At 45.1% G+C, this 21,135-nt stretch overlaps 1 protein-coding gene across 1 annotated transcript; it reads right to left on the bottom strand.

Moving 5' to 3' along the window:
- Positions 1-2,195: 2,195 nt before the first annotated feature.
- LOC119648937 (glycosyltransferase 25 family member) lies at positions 2,196-15,403 on the bottom strand. The gene is made up of 5 exons (XM_038050850.1): positions 15,005-15,403; positions 4,810-5,038; positions 3,904-4,463; positions 3,410-3,796; positions 2,196-3,351 (listed from the first exon to the last, which is right to left on the bottom strand). Exons 1-5 carry the CDS (start codon positions 15,244-15,246, stop codon positions 2,826-2,828), a joined length of 1,944 nt encoding a protein of 647 aa, XP_037906778.1. The 5' UTR covers positions 15,247-15,403; the 3' UTR covers positions 2,196-2,825.
- Between the last annotated feature and the right edge of the window lie 5,732 nt (positions 15,404-21,135).

Here is a 21,135-nt window from a genome sequence, read left to right as displayed (position 1 = left end):
GGGCTGACAGGTGCATACAGCCCTCAACCGAGAGACTGGAATCTGGCATGCAAAGTACATAGTATCACTGGAGCGAGCAAAATGAGCCATTTAACTCGTTCCATAAATACAAGTCTGCAGGTCCGGATGGCATCATTTCTGCGCTAGTAATAGATTGAATGGATGCTCTGGGTCTACATATTCGGAATATGTATCGGCAAGATGTGAAGTTGATATTTATTCCTAAACTACGCAAAAAGCTTCTGACAGATCAGTCTAACGTCCTTTCTACTAAAAGGACTAGAAAGTCTTTCGGATTGGTTCATAAGGGATACACATATTCCTAAGTGACCACTTCAACATAGGCAACACGCCTACCAGAAAGACAAATTCACGGAGACAGCACTCTATGAGCTCACGGCAACAATTGAAAAGGCTATATCCAAAAAAGAATACGCCTTAGGCGCATTCATGGACGTCGAAGATGCCTTCGATTATGCCTCATTCGCGGCAATTTGTGATGCGTCAAGACAGCATGGAATCGAACCGCTATTAATCAGTTGGATCCTTGCTACAGTGGAGAAAAATCCACATATGGTCGGCCGGAAGTCTATTGAAGCAGGATGTCTTAGGGGCTGCCCACAGGGAGGGGTTCTTTCTCCTCTGTTATGGCTCCTGGTAATGGATACTTTGCTTGGGCTCCTGGAGGACAAAAAAGTCTTCACGCAAGCATTTGCGGACGATCTGGCCATAATAATTACCGGTAAGTTTGCGGACACAATATGTCACCGCTTGAACGCAGCTCTTCATGAAATCCACAGTTGGTGCCTCCGCAATGAACTCACGGTGGACGTTAGGAAGATTAGACTAGTTATGCTCACTAGGAATGTCATCCATCCATTCCATCGTGTCATTCGTATCTGTTTTGACAGCCAGTCAGCATTATCAGTACTAAATAGCAACGACATTTCAAGCCAGTTGGTGTGGAGTTGTCATCATGCCGAAACTTGGCCGACTGAACAAAACCTTCCTGATGTGGGTGCTAGGGCCCTCAAACATCACTAGTAATGAGGAGGCTGAAAGACTGGCTCGCCGAGGGTCTGAATCCACATTGGTGGGCCCAGAACCAGCTTTTATCATCTGGCTATCCACTGTCAAGTCTACTCTGAAGGGTGAAATTGCAGGGATTTACGCATCCGAGTGGAGAAATTTGAACTCTCGCCGGCAGGTGAAAATCCTTTTGAAAGAACCTGGCGTCACTAGAGCGGCATTTCTGTTGTCCCTTAAGAAATGGGACATGAAACCCCTAGTAGGGCTTTTAACGGGACGCTGTTCCTTAAACTACCATATAGAGAAGATTGAGGTGGCGGTTTCGGCTATGTGCAACCAATGTGAGGAGGAGGAGACGGCCTGGCACTTTCCGGCCTCCTCAGATCTCAGACGAAGACACCTTGGTAAGGTTTTCTTCAATAAAGGAATCTGTACACTCTATGCATCTGGAGAATATTCTTAGATTCGCTAAAGCCTGCGAACGCCGTAGGCAGAAGGTAGTATTTCATTGGGCCTAATAATGTCCTGAGTGCTTGGAGCTGCGACCAGTAAACTAAACTAAACTAGTCGCCAATTCAGCTCTGGGCGACTTATGATTTTTAAGCCGGACGCACGGGCTATTTCTTCTATTCCTATTTCTTCGTCGGGGTCGTCTTCAGTTGGACCTCTAACTCGCCGATATTTTGGTTGCTGAACAGTTCATCAAAGTACTCAGTCCATCGCTCCAATATGCCCATGCGGTCACAAATCAAATTTTCCTCTTTGACTCAGTAGAGTGAGCATCGAAGTGTATAAGGCTTCATTCTGCTGACTTTTTGGTAAAACCTGGCTTGGTACGGCTGATCCCTGTACTTCGTCGAGTAGTCCACTGAAAATGGAAGAACAAAACAATACCTATAAAGGGACTGCTCAGATGGCATATACTTTACGAAGGAGTGAACAGGAAGCATACAGGGCTGGCCTGAACGTCTTAAGTCGACGGGAAATAGCACAAAGGCAGACGGAAATTAGAATGGCTTCATACGCTGAATGGTGATTTGAAAACCTGTCGGAATCTACTCGGACCAGACTGAGAGAAATGGCGGACCGGACCAAGACGAGAATAATTAGCTGCCGGACCGAACAAAGGCTAAAAAAAATGGGTAGAAAGTAAAAAAAAGAAAATGTTTTTCAATAATCACGTTTTTATTTAGAAAAATTTGAGATTGCTTATTCGTTATGATCTACAAATGTATATGTATAAGGTATATGGGAGTAAAAACATGGTTTTATGTTTGTTTAAAATGTTTGTAAAAACAACACATGAGAAATGAACAACATGAAACTTAACTGTAATCCTAAATTAGCACTAACAAAAGCAGTAGTATGTTATAAGGCACATTGTTTCCTCTTTCCTTAATGAGTAAAGGTTTGCAAAGCAATAAAAAATATTGTCAATTCGAGTATTTGCTTATGAAATTACAACAGTTAAGCATATCTGCATGTCCAAGTTTGCACTGCATCCTTTTGATTTTCCATGCGTAGTTAATTTATCTTTTAGTGAGATCGCAATACAATAAATGAAGGTTTTTTTTTTTGAAAGCGGAGAGAACCCTGCAGTATGATACTCCGCAAATGGAACGATATAGCAGTGCAAAGATTGTTGAGCTCAAATTTATATTTTAATTATGCGCTTTGGAATCTTAAAAATCAGGACGTTGTAGCTCAGCATCAACTTCAGAGCAAAAGAGATTCGCTGATTAGCGGGAAAGTAAAAATGTAATGTGCGTATCGGCAAATATGGCAAGTTAACTCAATCATAATTCATTGGCATCATGTTTCGAAGCAGCAGCAACTCCATCTCGAATCTCCTGTATCAAAACGTTGCTTGCACTCTTGTGCTTATTATCTATTTCCTGATCATCAATAAAACTATCAGAAGAATTTTCACGGCCTTTATCACTTTTCAATTGTGCGTTGCTTTCCGTAGCAAGATCGTAAGTTAATGGAGTTACCACCGAATCTTCTGTATCGGATATATAGCCATCGTCCCCGGTATAATGTGTCGGAAAGAGTATCAAGGGAGCAGCACTAAAGGCAATTAAATTTCGCGGCTCGAATGCATTGCTCCACGTTTTATTCGGATGCCGGTCAAACATTACCGGTAAAAACTCGTCAACGGGAATCAACTTTCGTAAGGGGTCGACCGCAAGAAGCTTTTTAGCACCACTCAAGGAGATCACATAGCCTAAGGTCCAGTATGAATATCCAACGTAAACGAGGTTGTTAGCTCCATCCACGTAAGGTTCTTCTTCATCTTCAAGACGTTTCCGTCCAAAGTATCTGAAAAATTCACAATTGCAACTAATTCTTCGTAATAACACAACCAAATAAAATTTACATTAGATCCCAGTCTTCAACAAAACGTGCCTCCTCCAACAATTGAATTGCTTTGTCTTTAAAGAACGGTTCAAATCGGATGTCATCTTCTAGAATTAAAACTTCTTTTTGTTCAAGCTCGACCATTTTCTCCCATATTTTGTAGTGGCTGAGAAAGCATCCAATCTCGCCCATTGTCATTTGGCGATGATGATAAGGATCTTCATAGCCTGGAAGGAACCGTATTCCCATTTTCTCGATTATATCTAAACTTAAATCACGTCCGTCAACTGCCGGGAAGTGCTCGACTTCGAGACCTAATTCCCTAAAGCTCTTCTCCATTTTTATGCGTCGTTCAGGACGTCGTAATAAATTGATCATGTAAATTTTATCCAGGGTGACACGATCACTGGAAAATGAAAATATATTTGAACTTCTGTTCAATGGGAACACTAAACGCTAACAATTTGCTTTGTTACACATAAAATATTCAAAAAATTGAGAACATAAACTTACATTTCAGGATATTGAATATATTCCTGCAAATAATCCTCAATCTCCACAATACCACTGGGGATATCATTCACTATATTCACTTTGGTATTAATAAATTGTTGATATTCGCGCTCAATTGGCTCCTCCTTCTCCAACGGCGACAGCAGATATCCATACTGATGTTCATTACTTATCAACATTTCCAAACCAATCGATCTTGCCGATACCGCAAAAACAATAATATCATCGGTTGGTCCCTTGTAGAGCTTCGTATAATCTAAATGCCTTTGAACAGTAACCAATTCGTCAGGATCGAAAGTCAGAAGAGCAGTTTTGGCATAATTTAAATTTACCAAAACCACGCTATGCACCATTGGTACAGGGAAATTTCCAACTTTCTTATATTCGTAGATCTCTTTATATTCGTCCGTTCTTTTGTAGTAGTTGTCCTCAGTCATGCCACACCAGTAATTCGAATATAAACCGTCTGATCGCAGCATTGGAGACACTATTGGAACATCGTAGGCAGTGAGGTAGCGTAGGGCATTTGGATCGGTTAGGAAAGTATCAGCGTCTAGGAACTAGAAAAGGGATAATTTTTTAGAACGGTTCCATTCCTTATCTTTCAATCCGAATGTTTTGTCAAATTTTCAAAGGTTCTGTCCAAACACACTGGAGTCTTTCTAAGCTAAGTTGAAATATCTGAGGCAAAATTTGAAAGGAAACCATAAAAACCCATTCAATATCTAAACAAAAATTTCTAAATCGATGTTGAATTCGACTCTCGTTTTCCAGTGAAAATTTATTTCTTAAATGTTTCTCCTGTGTAATGAGCCATCACGGCCTGAGTGCTCAGAAGCTATACCCTCTCCCCCACCACACACACATACATCTATTTCTCCTTATATCAAAATTGCTCATACTTACCAAAATGAAGTCTGCCCACATTTTCTGGGCCCTTTCCAGTGCTTTGTTCTTCAAGTAAATGAGATGTTTGAAGCGTTCTTTAGGCCAATCTGTTGGTGAGGACTCATTTTGGTATCCTCCAGGTTGAGAATCAAATTCGAAATCAACACTATGATAGGAGCTTGATGTTCGATTGACCCATTTTTGGAGTATTTCAATGCTGCGATCTTCATTGTGGTCGGATCGAATCCTGAAAAGTAACAGGAAAAAGGTTTAGTTATCAATTATAGGAGAGAAACCATCTCATTCGCTTCAAACTTTGGGAAATTTAATAGTGTGAGGTGTGGAACTTTGTACCCAATCCGCCTTCTTTGAGCAACAATGAAATGACCTATATCCTTACCGTACAAAGAAGGTTCTCGATGGTTTATTTGATAGAAAAAATGCGGGAGAAACGTCAAAATTCGTCAATCACGGCATACAAAGTCAATCGCCATCACTTGCGAGATCATATTTAGATTTAAAAGGAATGCACGTGTCGTGCGCCTCTCTTCCCCGAGACCTTCGCCCCACGGTTAAAAGGGTTTAGCCTGGACAAGGAAACGTTCTCGCGCCTGCCCAAAGAAATGCTCCCCTCTGTTTAAAATTTCATATGGGCTCTCATATGGTGGTTGCAGTGGCTTCTAAAATTGTTGCCCTACAAAATCTTATCAACAAAGCTGAAAGCTTGTCTGCAAAACTTGGCAAAAGGCAATTAAAAACAAATAATTCCTTCGTTTCCTAGTCTCACCATTATATCAACTGATCGCACTATTCCTTACCGCATACGCGCACCACAGACACGGCGACCGAATGCCGAGAAAGGTGCCTTTTTGGAAAGTTCCCGATATAAGGACCTGTAACATGCTTAGTGATGACTATATCGTCATTGCGGTCGACTCCCATGGTCAGGTGAGTGAAAAGGCAGATATCAACAGATACCAACAGGTGTCATGGGGGAAGAGGATTTGGAACGCGCATTGAGGCCGGCCAATGTATAGTCGGTTCACGGACACTCATCATTTTGTTCTTATGAATACATGGTTCATTTGGCGATTGCCTCATCTTCTTAGATTTTATAGTGGAAAAAGTAAAACGCAAACCGACCAGAATGTCAATCGAGAAGTAAAGAAAGCGAGCTTTAGAATAAACTGGACCCTCGGAACCGAGAGAGAGATTTGTATCGACTTGTCAAAACCCGACACGAACCCACACAGGATATCGAACACTACTGTTGTGTTAATGGCAAGAACGGTGCTTTGCTTACCGACCGAGGAGTCGCGATAGATAGGTGGCGAGAATATTTCAATGAAAAAATTAGTTCATCCTCCACTCGAACAAGCACTGCCAACGTTTGGAGCAATTTCACCTGTCAGTGCCACTGAATTGGAGGAAGCAATGAAACGAATGAAATCGGAGAATGCCACACGACCTGACGACCATCGCATCTGAGCTCTGGAAAATGAAGAGCTGCGATCCAACACTTTTCAGTAAAGTACTATAGTTCCAATATGGAAAAACAAAGGTAGTCCAACAGAATGTTCAAATTACCGTCCGATCAGGTTACTTTCGCATACCATGAAGATTTTTGAACGCATTCTTGACAACCGTATTCGTGAAATCGTTGAAATAACCGTGAATCAAGCCGGATTTGTGAAGAACTGAGGAACTACTGACGCAAAATACGCTGTACGATTACTCATGGGGAAACACCGTGAGAAGCATCGCTCTCTTTACATTGCATTTCTTGATTTAGAGAAAGCGTTTGACCATGTGCCACACGAACTCATCTGGTATGTTCTACGACAACACTTAGTGCCAGAAGCACTCGTGCGATAGGTTCAACTGCTCTACCACAATCTGATAACTAAAGTTCGAAGTGTGGTCGATATTTCAAAACTGCTTCGTGGCTGTGTTGCTATTCATCATGAAAGCGCCCTCTCGCCACACCTCTTTATACTATCACTGTCAGTAGCAGTGACCTACCCAGAACTGAGCGATTTAAGTATCTCGGGTCAATGCTACCAGCCAATGGAGAATTGGGTTATGAAATTGCTTCACGCATTAACGCAACCTGGATGAAGTGGCGTTCCACAACTGATGTTCTTTATGATGGACGTATCGACAATCGTTACAAATCTAAAATTTACCACAGTGTCGTCCGCCTTGTCGCCCTCTATGGTTTTGAGTGTTGCCGACTGGCTAGTTAGTTTAATTTAGTTTAGTGGGGGGAGTCGCAACTCCAAGCACTCATTGCACTATCCCCGGAGATCGCCTATTCATCGACTTCTCGCTGAAGAGAACCTTACCAAGGTGTCTGAGGTCTGAGGAGGCCGAACAGCTACATACGAAGTGCAAGGCCGTCTCTTCTTCCTCCTCGCATTGACTGCATGTGGCTGAGACCACCACTCCAATTATTTTCCATGTGGCAATTTAAGAGGCAGTGTCCCGTTAAAAACCTTACTAGGTTTTCCATGTTCCACTTCTTAAGGGACAGCAAAAATGTCGCTCTAGCGCTCTACTGTCCTGGCACCCACATCAGGAATGTTTTGTTCAGTCGACCAAGTTTCAGCAGAACCTGATGACAACTCCTCACCAACTGACTTGATACGTTGTTGCTGTTTAGTGCTGATAATGCTACCCGACTGTTGGAACAAATTCGAATAATGCGACCCCCTAAATTTTTGCCGCAAACATTCTTCTGGTGCCAATAAAATGGCATATATCTTCGCTTGGAATATGGTCGTCATTTTTCGAACCAGTCTCATAATCAGCTTCCCCGAGAACATCTTTACGCCCGATCCGTTTTCCAGGACTGACCCATCGGGGAAAATTATTAAGTCAGCAATTTCGAAAGATTCGTGACCATTTATCGACCATTTTTCTCTTCTGGTGATTACGACGAAATATGTCTTTTCGAGGACGAATCTGTAAACCATATGATCGGTGAGCTTCAGAACCACCTGACGCAGGTCTTATATATCACAGTCCTACAGCACTAGCGGAATCTACAGGATTTTTGGTGTTGTTCCTGGATATGGTGTTCCCACGTTAACTTGGAGTCGAAATGTACTCCTAAGTACTTGACGCCCCTGCTGAGGTGAATAATGTGTAGCCGCCCCACCTGAGGCTCATAGTCAATATAAATATTGCAGTCTTCCTAGCGCACACCGTGAGTCCACTATGGAGGCACCAACTGTGGGTTACATTCAGTGTTGCATTCAACCGGTCACATACTTGCCGATAATTATTACGGCTAGATCGTCCGCAAATGCTTGTATAAACACATTTGTGCTCTCCAGGAGCCATAGCAAGGTATCCATTACCAAGAGCCATAACGAAGGAGAAAAAACCCGTCCCTGTACGCAACCCCTAAGATAGCCTGCCTCAATCGACTTCTGTCCGACCAATATGTGAATCTTTCTCCTTTTTAGCATGTGAAATATCTCACTGATTAACAGCGGATCGATTCTATGCTGTCCTGCCGCGTTACAAATCGCCGCGAATGATGCGCTTTTGATGTCGATAAGACGTATTCTTTATCGAACATTGCCTTTTCAATTTTTACCGTTAGTTCATAGAGTACTCTCCGTAGATTTGCCTTTCTGGTAGTAATGTTGCCTACAGTAAAGTGGCCACTGAGGAATATATGCATCCCTTATGAACCGATCTACTAGCCTTTCCAGTTCTTTTAGCAGAAAGGAAGTTAGACTGATCGATCGGCTTTCCCCGGTTTGGAAATATATATTACCTTGACATCATGCCAGCTGGTTGGAATATAAGCATGTGGTAGGCAAGCGCGTTATATATTCCGAATGTGGGGGCCCAGGGTAACCTTCTTCTTTTTCTTCAGCCTTTGTCTGGTTCCCAAGCGGGGTCTATTTCAGAATCGAATGTCTAATCTGGGTGCAATCGCGAGGCTTTTATATCCCCATCCAGCGTATCAAGCCACCATTGTTTCGACCGGCCTTTTGGTCGCTTACCATCGACTTCGATGTTCAGACCAATCCTGGCAAGTGACGCGAATTACGTAACCATACCATTACTAGAGCAGGAATAACACCATCCGGAGATGCAGACTTGTATCTATAGAACGAGTTAAATGCCCATTTCACTCGCGCCCGTGAAACTACTTTGCATGCCAGGGACCAATTTACTGTTTAAATAGATGGGATTTTTGGTGCTGCCTGGGACATGCACTTCAAAGGAATGGTCTACCGTTTCCTCACCACTTTCTGTGTACTTCCCGCTCTGTAAACGTAGGTAACCCAACTGCTGGCTATGTTCTTTGACAAGGATCCACTTTAACTTCGCCTCTTCTTTAGAGCTTTTTGAGCCTCATTGTACCGAAAACAACAAGCGGCTGAATCATATTTTAGAGATCGGTTGAGGAGCACCCTTGTCATTCTCCTCTGTTTCGCCAAATCCGAGTTTCCCCATGTTTTTCCTTTCCTTTCTTGGACATCCTGAGTGGACAGCTCTCTTCGAAAGTTTCTCTAATGCTGGTAGTAATCATCTGGATTGTTTTCTCAATTTCAGCAATGGATTTGATTCGTTTCCCAGGAATGGTAACTCAGTTCTGCTTTGTAGGTTGTAGGTAGAGGTGGATCCACATCATATCGTTTGATACTCTCCACTCTCCGACAAGAGCCGCAATGTCAGGGGATGGCACCGTGATGTCGATGACCTATTGCCTGACCACGTTGCAGAAATTCCACTCATTATCCAAATGATGATGTGCAATTCGGATCCTACCAAATACTCCAGTAGTCTCGATCCTCTCGCATTGATGTTGGAAATTTCCCAGCTATAATTCCCAGACCTTTACTTTTGGCATATTGGTTAGCTCTGATGAATGTTCCACTGAGAACTTCGTCTACGTCATAAGGAAAACAAGCAGAGCATCATAGAATTTCCTTACCTCCCTGCTGGCTTTTTATGCTTACTTTGATCGTTATGGTGTCGCCATCATATCGGTCGTTAACGAAGATAGTGTGGCGCAGCAGGATTAACAACATTCGAAATAAATTTCGAATTTCCAGTCTCCGCCCCAATGAATCGAATCACCCGCGATTGCCGCCCGCATTCACGCCAGTCCTAACCGGAACGCAACCGATCGCTGGAGCTGTCCGGCCGATAATATTCAACTCAAACAGCGGTAGGGGTCGCTTTTTTGTACCCGTCGCAACGGCCCGTCGAAAAGTAGCAGCAACAACAAGTGCAGTGGCAGCAAAACGTCAACCGACTGACTTCGATGTCGCCGCATCTATTTAGCAGTTAAGGAATAGCTTTAAGATTCAAAAATTCGTTTTAATTTATAATTGAATGCGAAATTATTGGAATAATATTAAAAGTTGGTTTCTCTTTTTCGCTCGTGCGGACATTTGTGGGTGCGCCCTGCCGTGGTCAAATTAGAGTCCTGCAGAATTCGGTATCGCCGCGTCTTCGACAGAAACTCCCGTCGTAGCATTAGCGTCTGGAGATGTCAGTTGACAATAAAGACGCGGCAGGCCCATCGGGCCTTCAGGTGACCGCCCTCGCTGTGCGCGTCCCTCCATTTTGGCGGCGGAACTCGGAGCTGTGGTTCGTCCATCTGGAGGCACAGTTCCAGGTGTCCAGAATAACGGCGGATGCAACCCGGTTCAACTACGCGATAGCCGGCCTGGATGAGGAGTCCATCTTACTGGTGGCCGACATCGTAAAGTCGGTCTCTTACACTCTTCTGAAGACCGAGTTGATCAAGCGCCTGTTGGTAAGTGAGTCAGCTAAACTGGATCACTTGCTGGCAGGTTTAACATTGGGCGATCGAACTCGCAGCCAATTGCTTCGCGAAATGAGGCAATTGGGGTGGGAGCAAGATCGACGACGACTTGATAATATCGCTCTGGCTGCGTCGACTCCCAGAGGCCACCCGCGCGTGCGTCTCCCGTTCTTTGGAGGCACTGGCAACTGCGGTCGACAAGCTGCACGAGGTACATGCACGTCCGATCATAGCGGCCGTTCAGTAGCCGTCGGACGAAGTTAGCGATCTGAAGCGCGAGATAGCCGCCTTAGCAGCCAGTATGGTTGAAATGCGGACGACGCTGGGCGCTCAGCGTTCGGGCGGCAGATTGAGAGCTCGCTCGCGGTCTGCCGCTCGAAAAACGCGATCGGGTAGCAGGTCATCAGGACAACCTACGGACCGAAGTATTTGTTGGTACCATCGCAGATTCGGCGAGAAAGCCACCAAATGTAGGATTCCGTGTAAATTCGCACCTACCTCAAAAAACTAGGTCGGCGGGGGTCCTGGCGACGGCCACCCAGAACGCAGCGCCACGTCGCCTAACGATTTTTGATCCCCTCAGCAGGCGCAACTACCCCGTAGATACTAGTGCGTAGGTTTCGATTCTTCCCGTACCCCGGCACCATCGGCTATTTCCGCAACCACTGAAACTGGTGGCAGCAAATGCCTCCCGAGTCAACACCTACCGGTATAGGAAAGTGGACGTGAGTCTTGGCTTGCGTAGGACGTTATCGTGGCAATTCATCCTGGCGGATGTCAGCTTCCCCATACTAGGCACAGACTTCTTGTGTCACTATGGGTTGCTGGTGGACTTGCAAAACAAGTTTCTTATAGATCCCACAGCCAACCTTAACTCGTCGGACCAAATGGCATCTCACCCAAGTAACAATCTTTCCGTACTTTTAGAAGACATTACCAACTCTCGTGTTCGGGCACTTCTCCAAAAATTCAACCAGATTACTACCGAGTGTAGTCTCTCTAAACCTGTGAAGCACAATGTGCAACACCATATTAACACCACTGGTTCCCCGATCTTCTCGAAGGTGCGTCCCCTACCACCCTAGAAGCTGGCTATTGCACGGAAAGAGTTTGAACAACTTATGCAACAGGATATCTGCAGACCTTCAGATACCTATTGGTCTTCCCCACTCCATATAGTCCTTAAACCAAATGGCACCGCTGTGGGGATTACAGAGAACTAAACGCGCAGACTGTTCCCGACCGATATCCTATTCCACTCATCCATGACTTTGCGCATCATCTCGCAAACTGCCGCATCTTTTCGACCTTGGATTTAACCAAGGCCTATCAAGGTCTGAAGAGACTGTCCGCGCGTTCGATAAATGCTGACAGCAACTGGCTAATGCTACACTCTTGGCATTTCCTCGACAAGATGCACCCCTAGCCGTTTTTGTTGATACCTCTGACATCGCAGTAGGTGCTGCTCTTCACCAAAAGGTGAACCAAGTCTGACAGCCGTTGAGGTTCTTCTCCAGACAGTTAAACCCCGCTCAACGGAACTAGAGCACTTACAATCGAGAATTGCTTGCCGCGTACTTGAGCATTAAGTACTTCCGCTTCTCCCTTAAAGGCAGGCCCTTCACAGTGTTCACGGACCATAAGGCTCTCACATATGCTTTGAAACAAAAGCCCAACAAAACGTCCCCTAGTCAGCTTCGACACCTGTGCCTTATAAGCCAGTTCACGTCCGACATACAGCACGTCTGACGCTTGCTGACGCTTTGCCACGTGTCTCCGAGGTTAACAGCCCCGCCTCACTCGACTTCGCGGCTATCGCCAAGGCGCAGGAGGATGACGCAGTACTTCAGAGCCTCAAATCCAACCCCAAATATAAGTTTCGGGAGTTACCCATCTCTCATACATTCCGACCACCTTTCGCAAGGAAGTACTCCACGCGGTTCACTTCTGGCCCTCCATGAATAAGGACATCAACTCCTGGATCAAAGAGTGCATCGCATGCCAAAAGTGTAAAGTCACCAGGCATGTAAGAAAAGAAGTGGGCTCATTTCCCCGCACTACCCAGCGGTTCCACACCATACACCTCGACATCGTAGGACCTTTGCGAGACTCGCACGGTTACAGGTATTGCCTTACAATCATCGACAGATTTACGCGGTGGCCTGAGGCAATACTTTCTGAAGGACATTACGACGCATCCTTGTGCCGAAGCCCTTTGTCGGAAGCTTTGGCGTCCCTGCAGTGGTCATCACTGACCAGGGAATGCAATTTGAGTCCACCTTTTTCTCAGAGTTACGCGAACTCCTAGGATTCAAACGTCAGCGAACTACGGATTACAACCCACAATCAAATGGGATGCTAGAACGTTGGCACCGGACGCTGAAAGCCGCCATTATGGTTCACGATGATCTGTCCTGGACTCAGGTCTTGCCTCTCGTCCTACTCGGCCTACGAACAACCCGCCGAGAGGAGTATACGGGGAGAACCCAAAACTCTCAAGTGATCCGGTCTTCGGCAAGAAATCGGGTCTCACAGATTCGGGATTGCTGCGTCTGCTGAGGGACAATCTTCGACGCATCAAAGCCACAACTCTTACCCAACACTCCTCCGCACCTGTCTGTGCGCCCAAGGAACTGGACACGTGCACGCACGTCCTGGTCAAGGCGAATGCCGTCTGGAAGCCGCTGCAGTCTCCATATGAAGGCCCGTACCGTGTTCTCGAGCGGGGAGAGCATTTCTTCCAGCTCGAGATCCGGGAATACAAAAAGGTGGTCTCGCTATCCAGGCTGAAGCCCGTAAGCGCCCCAAAACAACATCGCGTTCGCTGCGCGGTGTGATGGAGAACGCAGTTCCGGGTTCTCTCGCTGAAACCCCCTAGGTTTCATCTGGGGGCTGAGTGATGTGGCGCAGCAGGATTAACAACATTCGAAAGAAAGAAGTTTAAGTTTAATTTCCCCCACCCACAACTCATGGTTCTTGTATGAGGTGTTCGCCGACTATAAAAGATAATGAATGGCGTCTCGCGGTAATGGAGACGAGGATGTTGCGTAGGACTCCGAAATGATATTCGCGATCAAAGTGGGGTTTCATTGATCATGAAAGATTGCAAGAAAGGCTTTTTCGATGGGGTGGCCACGTAATTCGCGCTAACGAGAGTTCACTTGCCAAAATTGGTATAAACATCGAAGTCGATGATAAGTGACTAAAGAGGTGGCCGAAACAACGGTGGCTTGATACGCTGGATGGTGATTTGATATCCTCGCGATCAGGCAAATGACAGAGCAAAATGGTGTTACCGAAAACAGTAACCCAACCCCGCATCTAAACGTAACAAAGGCTACAGAAAAAAATTGATGATCCACATACTCGGCAGAGTTACCTGCCTACATTTAAACGATAGAATGCACAATCGGATACCTACTGGTCAATGCCCTTTATCGAAACAAAATTACAGCCATAAAAAAGGAACTCAAAAACCAGAAATTTTTATCTAACCTTTCTAATGGTCTTGGGACAAGAATTAACTCCCAAGAGTGACAAGAAAGTGGGCATCGAAACAGATACCGCAAAGACCATAAATAACAGACGAAAGGGCGGAATGCAGGCGGTGCATCTGAAAATAAAAGTGGAAAGATGAGACCTTACTCCGTGAGGAATAGTCAAAAACAGGTATTGGATGCAAGTGGTTTCCATTTCATTTGCATATTAACGTCGTTAGTTTTTGGTGGTCAACTGAGAAGTATAGAATCGCTTTGTAAATCAGGGAGTTCTCAGGTTATTCCAGTTATAGACGAAACCAAACACCATTCGGAAAACATGTAAAATCGTTCACAAGGAATACCCGTACACCATACATTCCTGCTTCTGTCAGAGAATTAGTGGTTAAAATTTGAGTTAATTCATTTGATTTCGATTCGCTGACCACTAGTAGGGGACGTTATCACTGTTATGACTCAAGTTTTTTTTCGCCAAGCAACTGAAATATCAAAAAATATCAAATATTCATTTTTTTCGCATGGAACGCCGCTCGCTCCATAAAGCCCAGCCAATATTTTTTATCAATTCCAAACCCCACAAAAAGTCAAACTGTCGATGACCTTTGTTAAACTGGGTCCAACTCGCTAGCGCGGAAATAAAAACAAATAAACATTTCAACTGATTGAGATAAGTGTCCCGCGGGCTGGATAAGTGAACGCCGTGTAAAGTGCTGATTGTGGCACGCATTTTCTTAGATTGACGAGGGGCCCGGCTATCAAATTTGCTTTTTTTTATTTGCTAGTGATGCTGGTTCTGCTGATGCACAAATAAATGCAAAAAGAAGAAGCGATTAGCCTCGCTGAGCACTAAAAATGTCGAAAACATAAAACACCGGAAGTGCAAGTGAGTACACAAAAAAGGAATGTTTCCCACACTTACCACAGCGACAGGCGATGCTTGGGATAGTTCAGCTTCTCCAAATAAGTGAGGAAATACGGTAGCGTGTGTTCCTTATTTCGCACCAGTATCAGAATAAACACCGACGGATCTTTCCGTAAATTCTCGTCACCATTTCCAACGACATTAGCACCCGCATCGCCATCGGGGAGAACCCGTGTAAATTGAGTTGAAATCACAAAAATCACTATTGCAATAGTAAGGCATCGCGTCATTTCCAACATTATCACGTACCAAGACTCTGAGATGATATCAATTCCGATAAACCGCCAATAAAAGGCGACCCGACCCGTGGACGACCAGAACGGAAATAATCTTCCGGAAAATTTCACTTTCAAAGTGACAACTTGCACTCTAGAGAATTTAATGGGAATCCAGTTGGAATGGAAGAATTCTAGAATAGGGCAAAGTAGGGGAATCCAGAGATGACAATTGGAATGATAAGAAATAAACCAATTGGGATGGTGGATTGAAGGGGAAGTTGGAGTGTGTGATGCCAGTTCTATCCGTCGCCTTGTCGTCGTTAGAATATTTCTACTAAGCTTATGGGGGATGCGGCTAAATCAAATATATTCGGCAAAAAGAATATTCAACACTTTATTTGTGGTTGTTGTGTTATAACCCTGAAATAATTGCAAAAATGGCACTACGTCACTACGCTTTTGACTATCAAAGTCTATAAAAATTAATTTAGGAAATGGCAGGGAAGATGGAAGCTTTCACTAAATTTCCTTTAATAAAGGCTATGAGTGGTAATTTTCACTGTTTGTAGCTGAGTTTTTGTAAACAGTGTCACCAAACAAAACAACAAAACAAACAAAAAAAGTAAATAAGGAAAGAAGACCATTAAAATCGAAGTCGATGGGAAACGACCAAAAGGCCGACCTAAACAATGGTGGCTTGATACGCTGGATGGTGATTTGAAAGCTTCCCGGCTGCATTTAATTAAGGCCTTGACAGAGCAAAATGGCCCTGTGGGGGTACAAGCTAATTAGCGAGGATTCGTCTGGGCTCTCCACGGGAATAATGCAATTCTAATAATTGATAAATGTTATTAAATTGAGTTGTCATAAGTCATAACCGTGCATAATGATTTTTTCTATAAATAATAAATGATATAAATTTACTGAAAGAAATAGCTGCAATTTAATTGTGAACCCTTCAGCCCAACCGATCAAGACTAGCCGACCCTGCTTCTAAACGATATAAAGGCTGAAGAAGAAGAGAAGAGTGGGCAAAGAATGAAACCCTGGAGGACTCCAGATGAAGAAACAAAGAGTTGAGACACAACGGCAGCCTGGCGGCCTTATGCTTCAGATTAAAGTTGTATAATTCAGGAAGTCCTCACACGAACTCCTCGCGATGGCCCCTGGAAACCGTCTTCGGACGAGCCAAAAGCATGTAGGGCCGAGTTGGGAGTAGGCTCACGCAACTGACGAAGATCTGCTTGCCTGTTAGTCATGTTTTTGGGGACAAGTGGATCTAGTGGGGGGATGAGCCGAAGCAACAGCCCGGGGATCATTCTCCCTGCACTGGAGAAGGTGCAAATAGGACTCAAAGCCAAGGCGGAACAGCATACGCCGAGGGCTACGTGGCCAATGGGGAGCTTGGTCTTTAGTATACGAACTCTGAATACCTTGAGCACCTTCAGTTCCAAATGAGACCTTTACCCTGATGGCTTGGCTAGCCAGGAAGGACATTCTTCCCGGACTACTACCACTAACAAATAACAAAATAAACCAGCGAGAGAAGAAGAAGTGATGATATCATCGGAGGACGAACTGCTGGCATCCACCCAAGAGACGGTAGCCGTGGAGAGCAGTACAATCGGTGCCAACCGTAGCATCGCTCTGCTGAAACCAACCGCAGGAACCTCTCGGAGTGAGGCGGCAGATGGACTAGTGGTTTCCAGCCTGGAATCCACTGCCGCCAAGCTGGGTATGGCGAGTACCAGACATAGTACTCCTAACCTGAAACCATCGACTTCGAGAGATTCCTCAAAAGTAAAAATCGACAGGAAACAAGTGTCAGCAGTTCTTAAAAAAAGAATAAATCAATAGTTAAACTGGAAACTTTTCCTTTTAACAGTTTTACCGACAAGAACGTCGTTCATCGGAAACAGGCTAAGAAACGAAGGTCCACTGGAGTCCTGCTCAAAGCCAGGTCTATAAGAAAATGAGTATTCTCAGCAAGATTGCTAAGAAAAAGGAGGTCCGTACTGTCGGCGAGCGGGATGAAAAGGACCTCATTAAATACTAGGCGATTGTTAAGGAATATAATAGCAAGCGCCTGCCAGACAAGCGGCAAGAGAAGCCCACTGCTCTGAAATGCAATCGATCTCAAAACGAATTCGAAAAAAAATACAAGCGCAGCAGAGTGGGCGAAAGCTCGGACATTAAGCAAACTCTGGGGAGAAGTAAGCAGCAATAACCAGTCGACGGGCCACGAACTACGAAACCTTTCAGCGAGGTGGCCAGGAGTCACTTACGTGTCGTGCCGGCGGATGGCAATTCCGCTAGCGGCAAACTAGCGCCGAATGTGTGGACCAGTGTTGAGACGAGACTGTCGGACGCCAAAGGCGAACAGACGGGATCCATTCCCTGCTTTGATTCCCCTCAGGTGATGCGTGGGCTCCATGTTATAGCTTGCGAAAACTAATTCTGCAGGGACTTTCTCGGTTCGTGTACCGCTAAGATCAGCGACGCCTGGGAGGGCGTAAACCTCAAAGTCATCCCCCCTACGACAAGATTCCCAAGAGATCGGTAGCTCGCATCCGGTTGCCGAAAATTCGCGTAGATAAGGACAAGCTCGTCCAATCCCTGCGTCTTCAAAACGCCAAGATTCCCATGGATGACTGGATAGTTATGAAGAAGGAAGGGGCCCCAAACAAACAATCAACCTTTCCTGCTCCGTATAAATGGAGAGTGCCTGGATTTACTGGGAAAGGTAGACTACGAGTGCGGTTCGGAGTCAGGAACGCAAGATGGAAGTGTTCCGCTCTGCAAAACGGACGACGACCTGGATTCAATTGACGCCGTCAACAAGCTGTTGGAGGAGATGAGGATCGAGGATCCTCCTAGAGGAAGACATCGACATCGCACTAGTACAGAAGCCTTGGTTCGAAGGCGACCGAATCATCAAAGGGCTCCAAAGCAAATATTATAATTTATTTCACAGCAAAGGAGACGCGAATCAGGACAGACCTAGAGCATATATCCTCGGGAGGAAGAACCTGCACGCTTTTATTTGCACGGACCTGGGTTCCGGTGACCTATTCGTGGTAAAACTGTAGCAGGCGGGAGCAGAGAACGGGTATGTTTTTCCGGGTTACATAGCTCATGACCGATCAACTCTCCCAGAAGAACTACTACATTTAACGACCACTATAGCAACAAAGAGGACCAACCTATTGATAGGCTGCGGCGCCGATGCAAGGCATACGCTTTGGGGCAGCTCGGAAATCAACGAAAGAGGTGAGTCATTCATTCATATTTTATTGTTAATACAAATCTATCGGTGTATAATAGGAGCAGTACAGAAATCTTCCATTTTCCCAGCTCGGAGAACTGTGACGATTGGGAGGAGGTCCTTGATATCACCCTACTAACCGGCAATGGGATTCTTAGTGTGGAGAACTGGAAAGTGTCTGACCAGAGATCCTTCTCAGATCATAGTTGGATACTTTTCAATCCAGGTCTCGTTGCAGAGGTCTCTAAACCTTGTAGAGACACCGCCCTCCACCCCCCTCAAAGGGCGGTCTTAGTTAAACTATTGTCAGAACATTGAAATCACCAGATAATTCGCAAGGCTGAGTAAGATTTAATTTAAGGAACATAGGAGCCCATCTTTTCTTAATAAGTCGGAAGGCTCCTGGATGAAATCTTACAGCTGCTGGGTCAGACGCACTTTGGCGCCACCCAAGAGAGCTATGAGTCAGAGCCTTGCTAAGAGGGTATGCAGCGATCCCAGCCTTGCGAAACTATCAACTCGGTAATTACCGAGGATAAGATCGGCTGGGCTATAAACAGCTTCTCCGAATCCACATAGAATAATGCCAATCATGCTACAGAAGCAGTAGGAAGGGGTTGGGCCGTGGTTTGTCGAGTTCCCCAGGAACTGAATCTCATTGGGATACGTACCACTGTTTTTCAGATGCGCACGAGTGGTTTTCATAGCGAAACCGGGCAGGCGTGGCCATGAGTCCGCCAAGTGCGCGTCCTGGACATCCACTTAAGGACGATTATCGAGGGAACGCCATTCAGTAAGTCCCAGCATGCCTACCTCAAAGGCAAATCCACAGAAACTGTTCTGGACGAGGTAATTGGTTGAGCGGTCATTGAAGTGCAAGCAGTATACCCTGGCTGCCTTCTTGGATGTAGAGAGAGCATTCAACAGGGTTCAACAGGCCATTAAAGAAGCCTTGACCAGTATTGGATTGGATGGGTGTTTTACGCATTGGATTATATCCATGCTAAGCACCAGAATAATTCGATTTGATCTGGGAGGCAACTATTTGACCATTGCTGTGAACAGAGGCACGCCCCACTCATGGGGAAGATTTGCTGTGGACTTTCTAACCAACTCCATTAAGTTATGTTACAGTCAAGGGTCTTCTTTGAAACCCAATCGACTTTTTGTAATAAGAAGTCTGAAGCAAGAAATACTTTTCGAAAATTTTATACATAGCACGAAGGAGCCAACGAAGCTTCAATTTTTTTGTTTAAGGGGATAATAACTGCGAAAGAAAGTTCAATTTACACCCGTCCACAAAAAAAGGTAATGATGGTATCTCTAACTTCGACGCGTAGTCACTGAATGTTAGAAAAGATATTTTTAGTATAAACTATACTGACTTTTCCAAAGCTTTCGATTTTAGTGTCCTCCTATCGTATGGCTTCACAACTTTTCTTTTCTGATTGCAGTCCTACCTAAGTGGTAGAGTAAATCGGTTCGCTTTCAACGATTGCGTCTCATTTGTTCTTTACCGCAGCGGGTATTCGCTTAAGCTTCATCCTCGGTTCATTCTGGTTTTCATTATTCATAGACGATCTTGCTTCCTTATTCTGCTATCAGTATCTTTTATAAGCCGACGATCGAGGATATATCTGTGGTGTGTTGGGAATCGATCAGCAGTAGATTTAGGAGTTGTCTGCTGGATGTGTCTAACAAGAGAGGCACTGACATCGGCCTCGAAAGGGATCACGATCTGATAGTCGCTTACGTTCGCTTGCGTGTTACGTCCGCCACTTCTTCTGGGATTGGTGAGCTGCGACCTCGTTAGCTCAACATCGACCGTCCGCATGACCCAGCTGTCGCTCGACAGTGGGAGAGCTACTTTGCTGATCGAACGGCACATCAAAAATGCCCTTTTGTGGGTTTGCTACACAGGTCGTACGCCACGTCCCGAAGGGGCGTCATAAAAATTGGCTGATTGCAAAATCGTGGAAGAGGATCGATAAACGGAAGTGGCTGATGTCTCTATTGACCGCGGCGCGTGATGGCGGGCGTGACGCGCTTAAACTTCGATACCGAGCGAAATCCCGAAAAGTTCAGCGTAGCGTGCGCCGTGACAAGTGAAAATTTGCTATTGCGCTGGTCAGGGAAGCAGAAGATGGCACAGATCGCAATGATTTAAGAAGTGGATACCGCATCACGAAAGAGCTTTGATGTGGTCGCAAATCTTTTGATGGTCGTGTGAAGGACGTTAGCGGTCGACTTCTCATCCATGATGATGAACAACTGAAGAGGTGGAAAGAACACTTCACCGTGATTCTTAACCGTATCACTTTCGGTGACATTCCTTCTCTGTTGGATGAAATGACTACGTTTACTGTGGTCAGGGAAGCGGGAACTGTATTATAACTGGTGAAGTTCCTCCTCTTGTGGATGCAGTTACTGCAGATCTGTTACTTCCACTCGTACGGAAATCTTAGTAATTCGAGACCTTCAAGATCCCAAAGAAGAGCACCCATTTTGAGTGTAACATTTAGAAAGGTATTTGCGTGTTCCCTGCCGCAAAGATAATAGCTAAAATAATCCTGAAACGTGCAAAGAATATTTCAAAAGATTGATCGACAGAAAACAGGTGGGTTCCGCTCGGTATCCTCTCGTAT

Source organism: Hermetia illucens, chromosome 2, assembly GCF_905115235.1.
Source record: "Hermetia illucens chromosome 2, iHerIll2.2.curated.20191125, whole genome shotgun sequence".
Lineage (NCBI taxonomy): Eukaryota > Metazoa > Arthropoda > Insecta > Diptera > Stratiomyidae > Hermetia > Hermetia illucens.
Note: the sequence above shows the minus strand (reverse complement) of the source record. Positions and strands in the feature narration are given on the sequence as shown.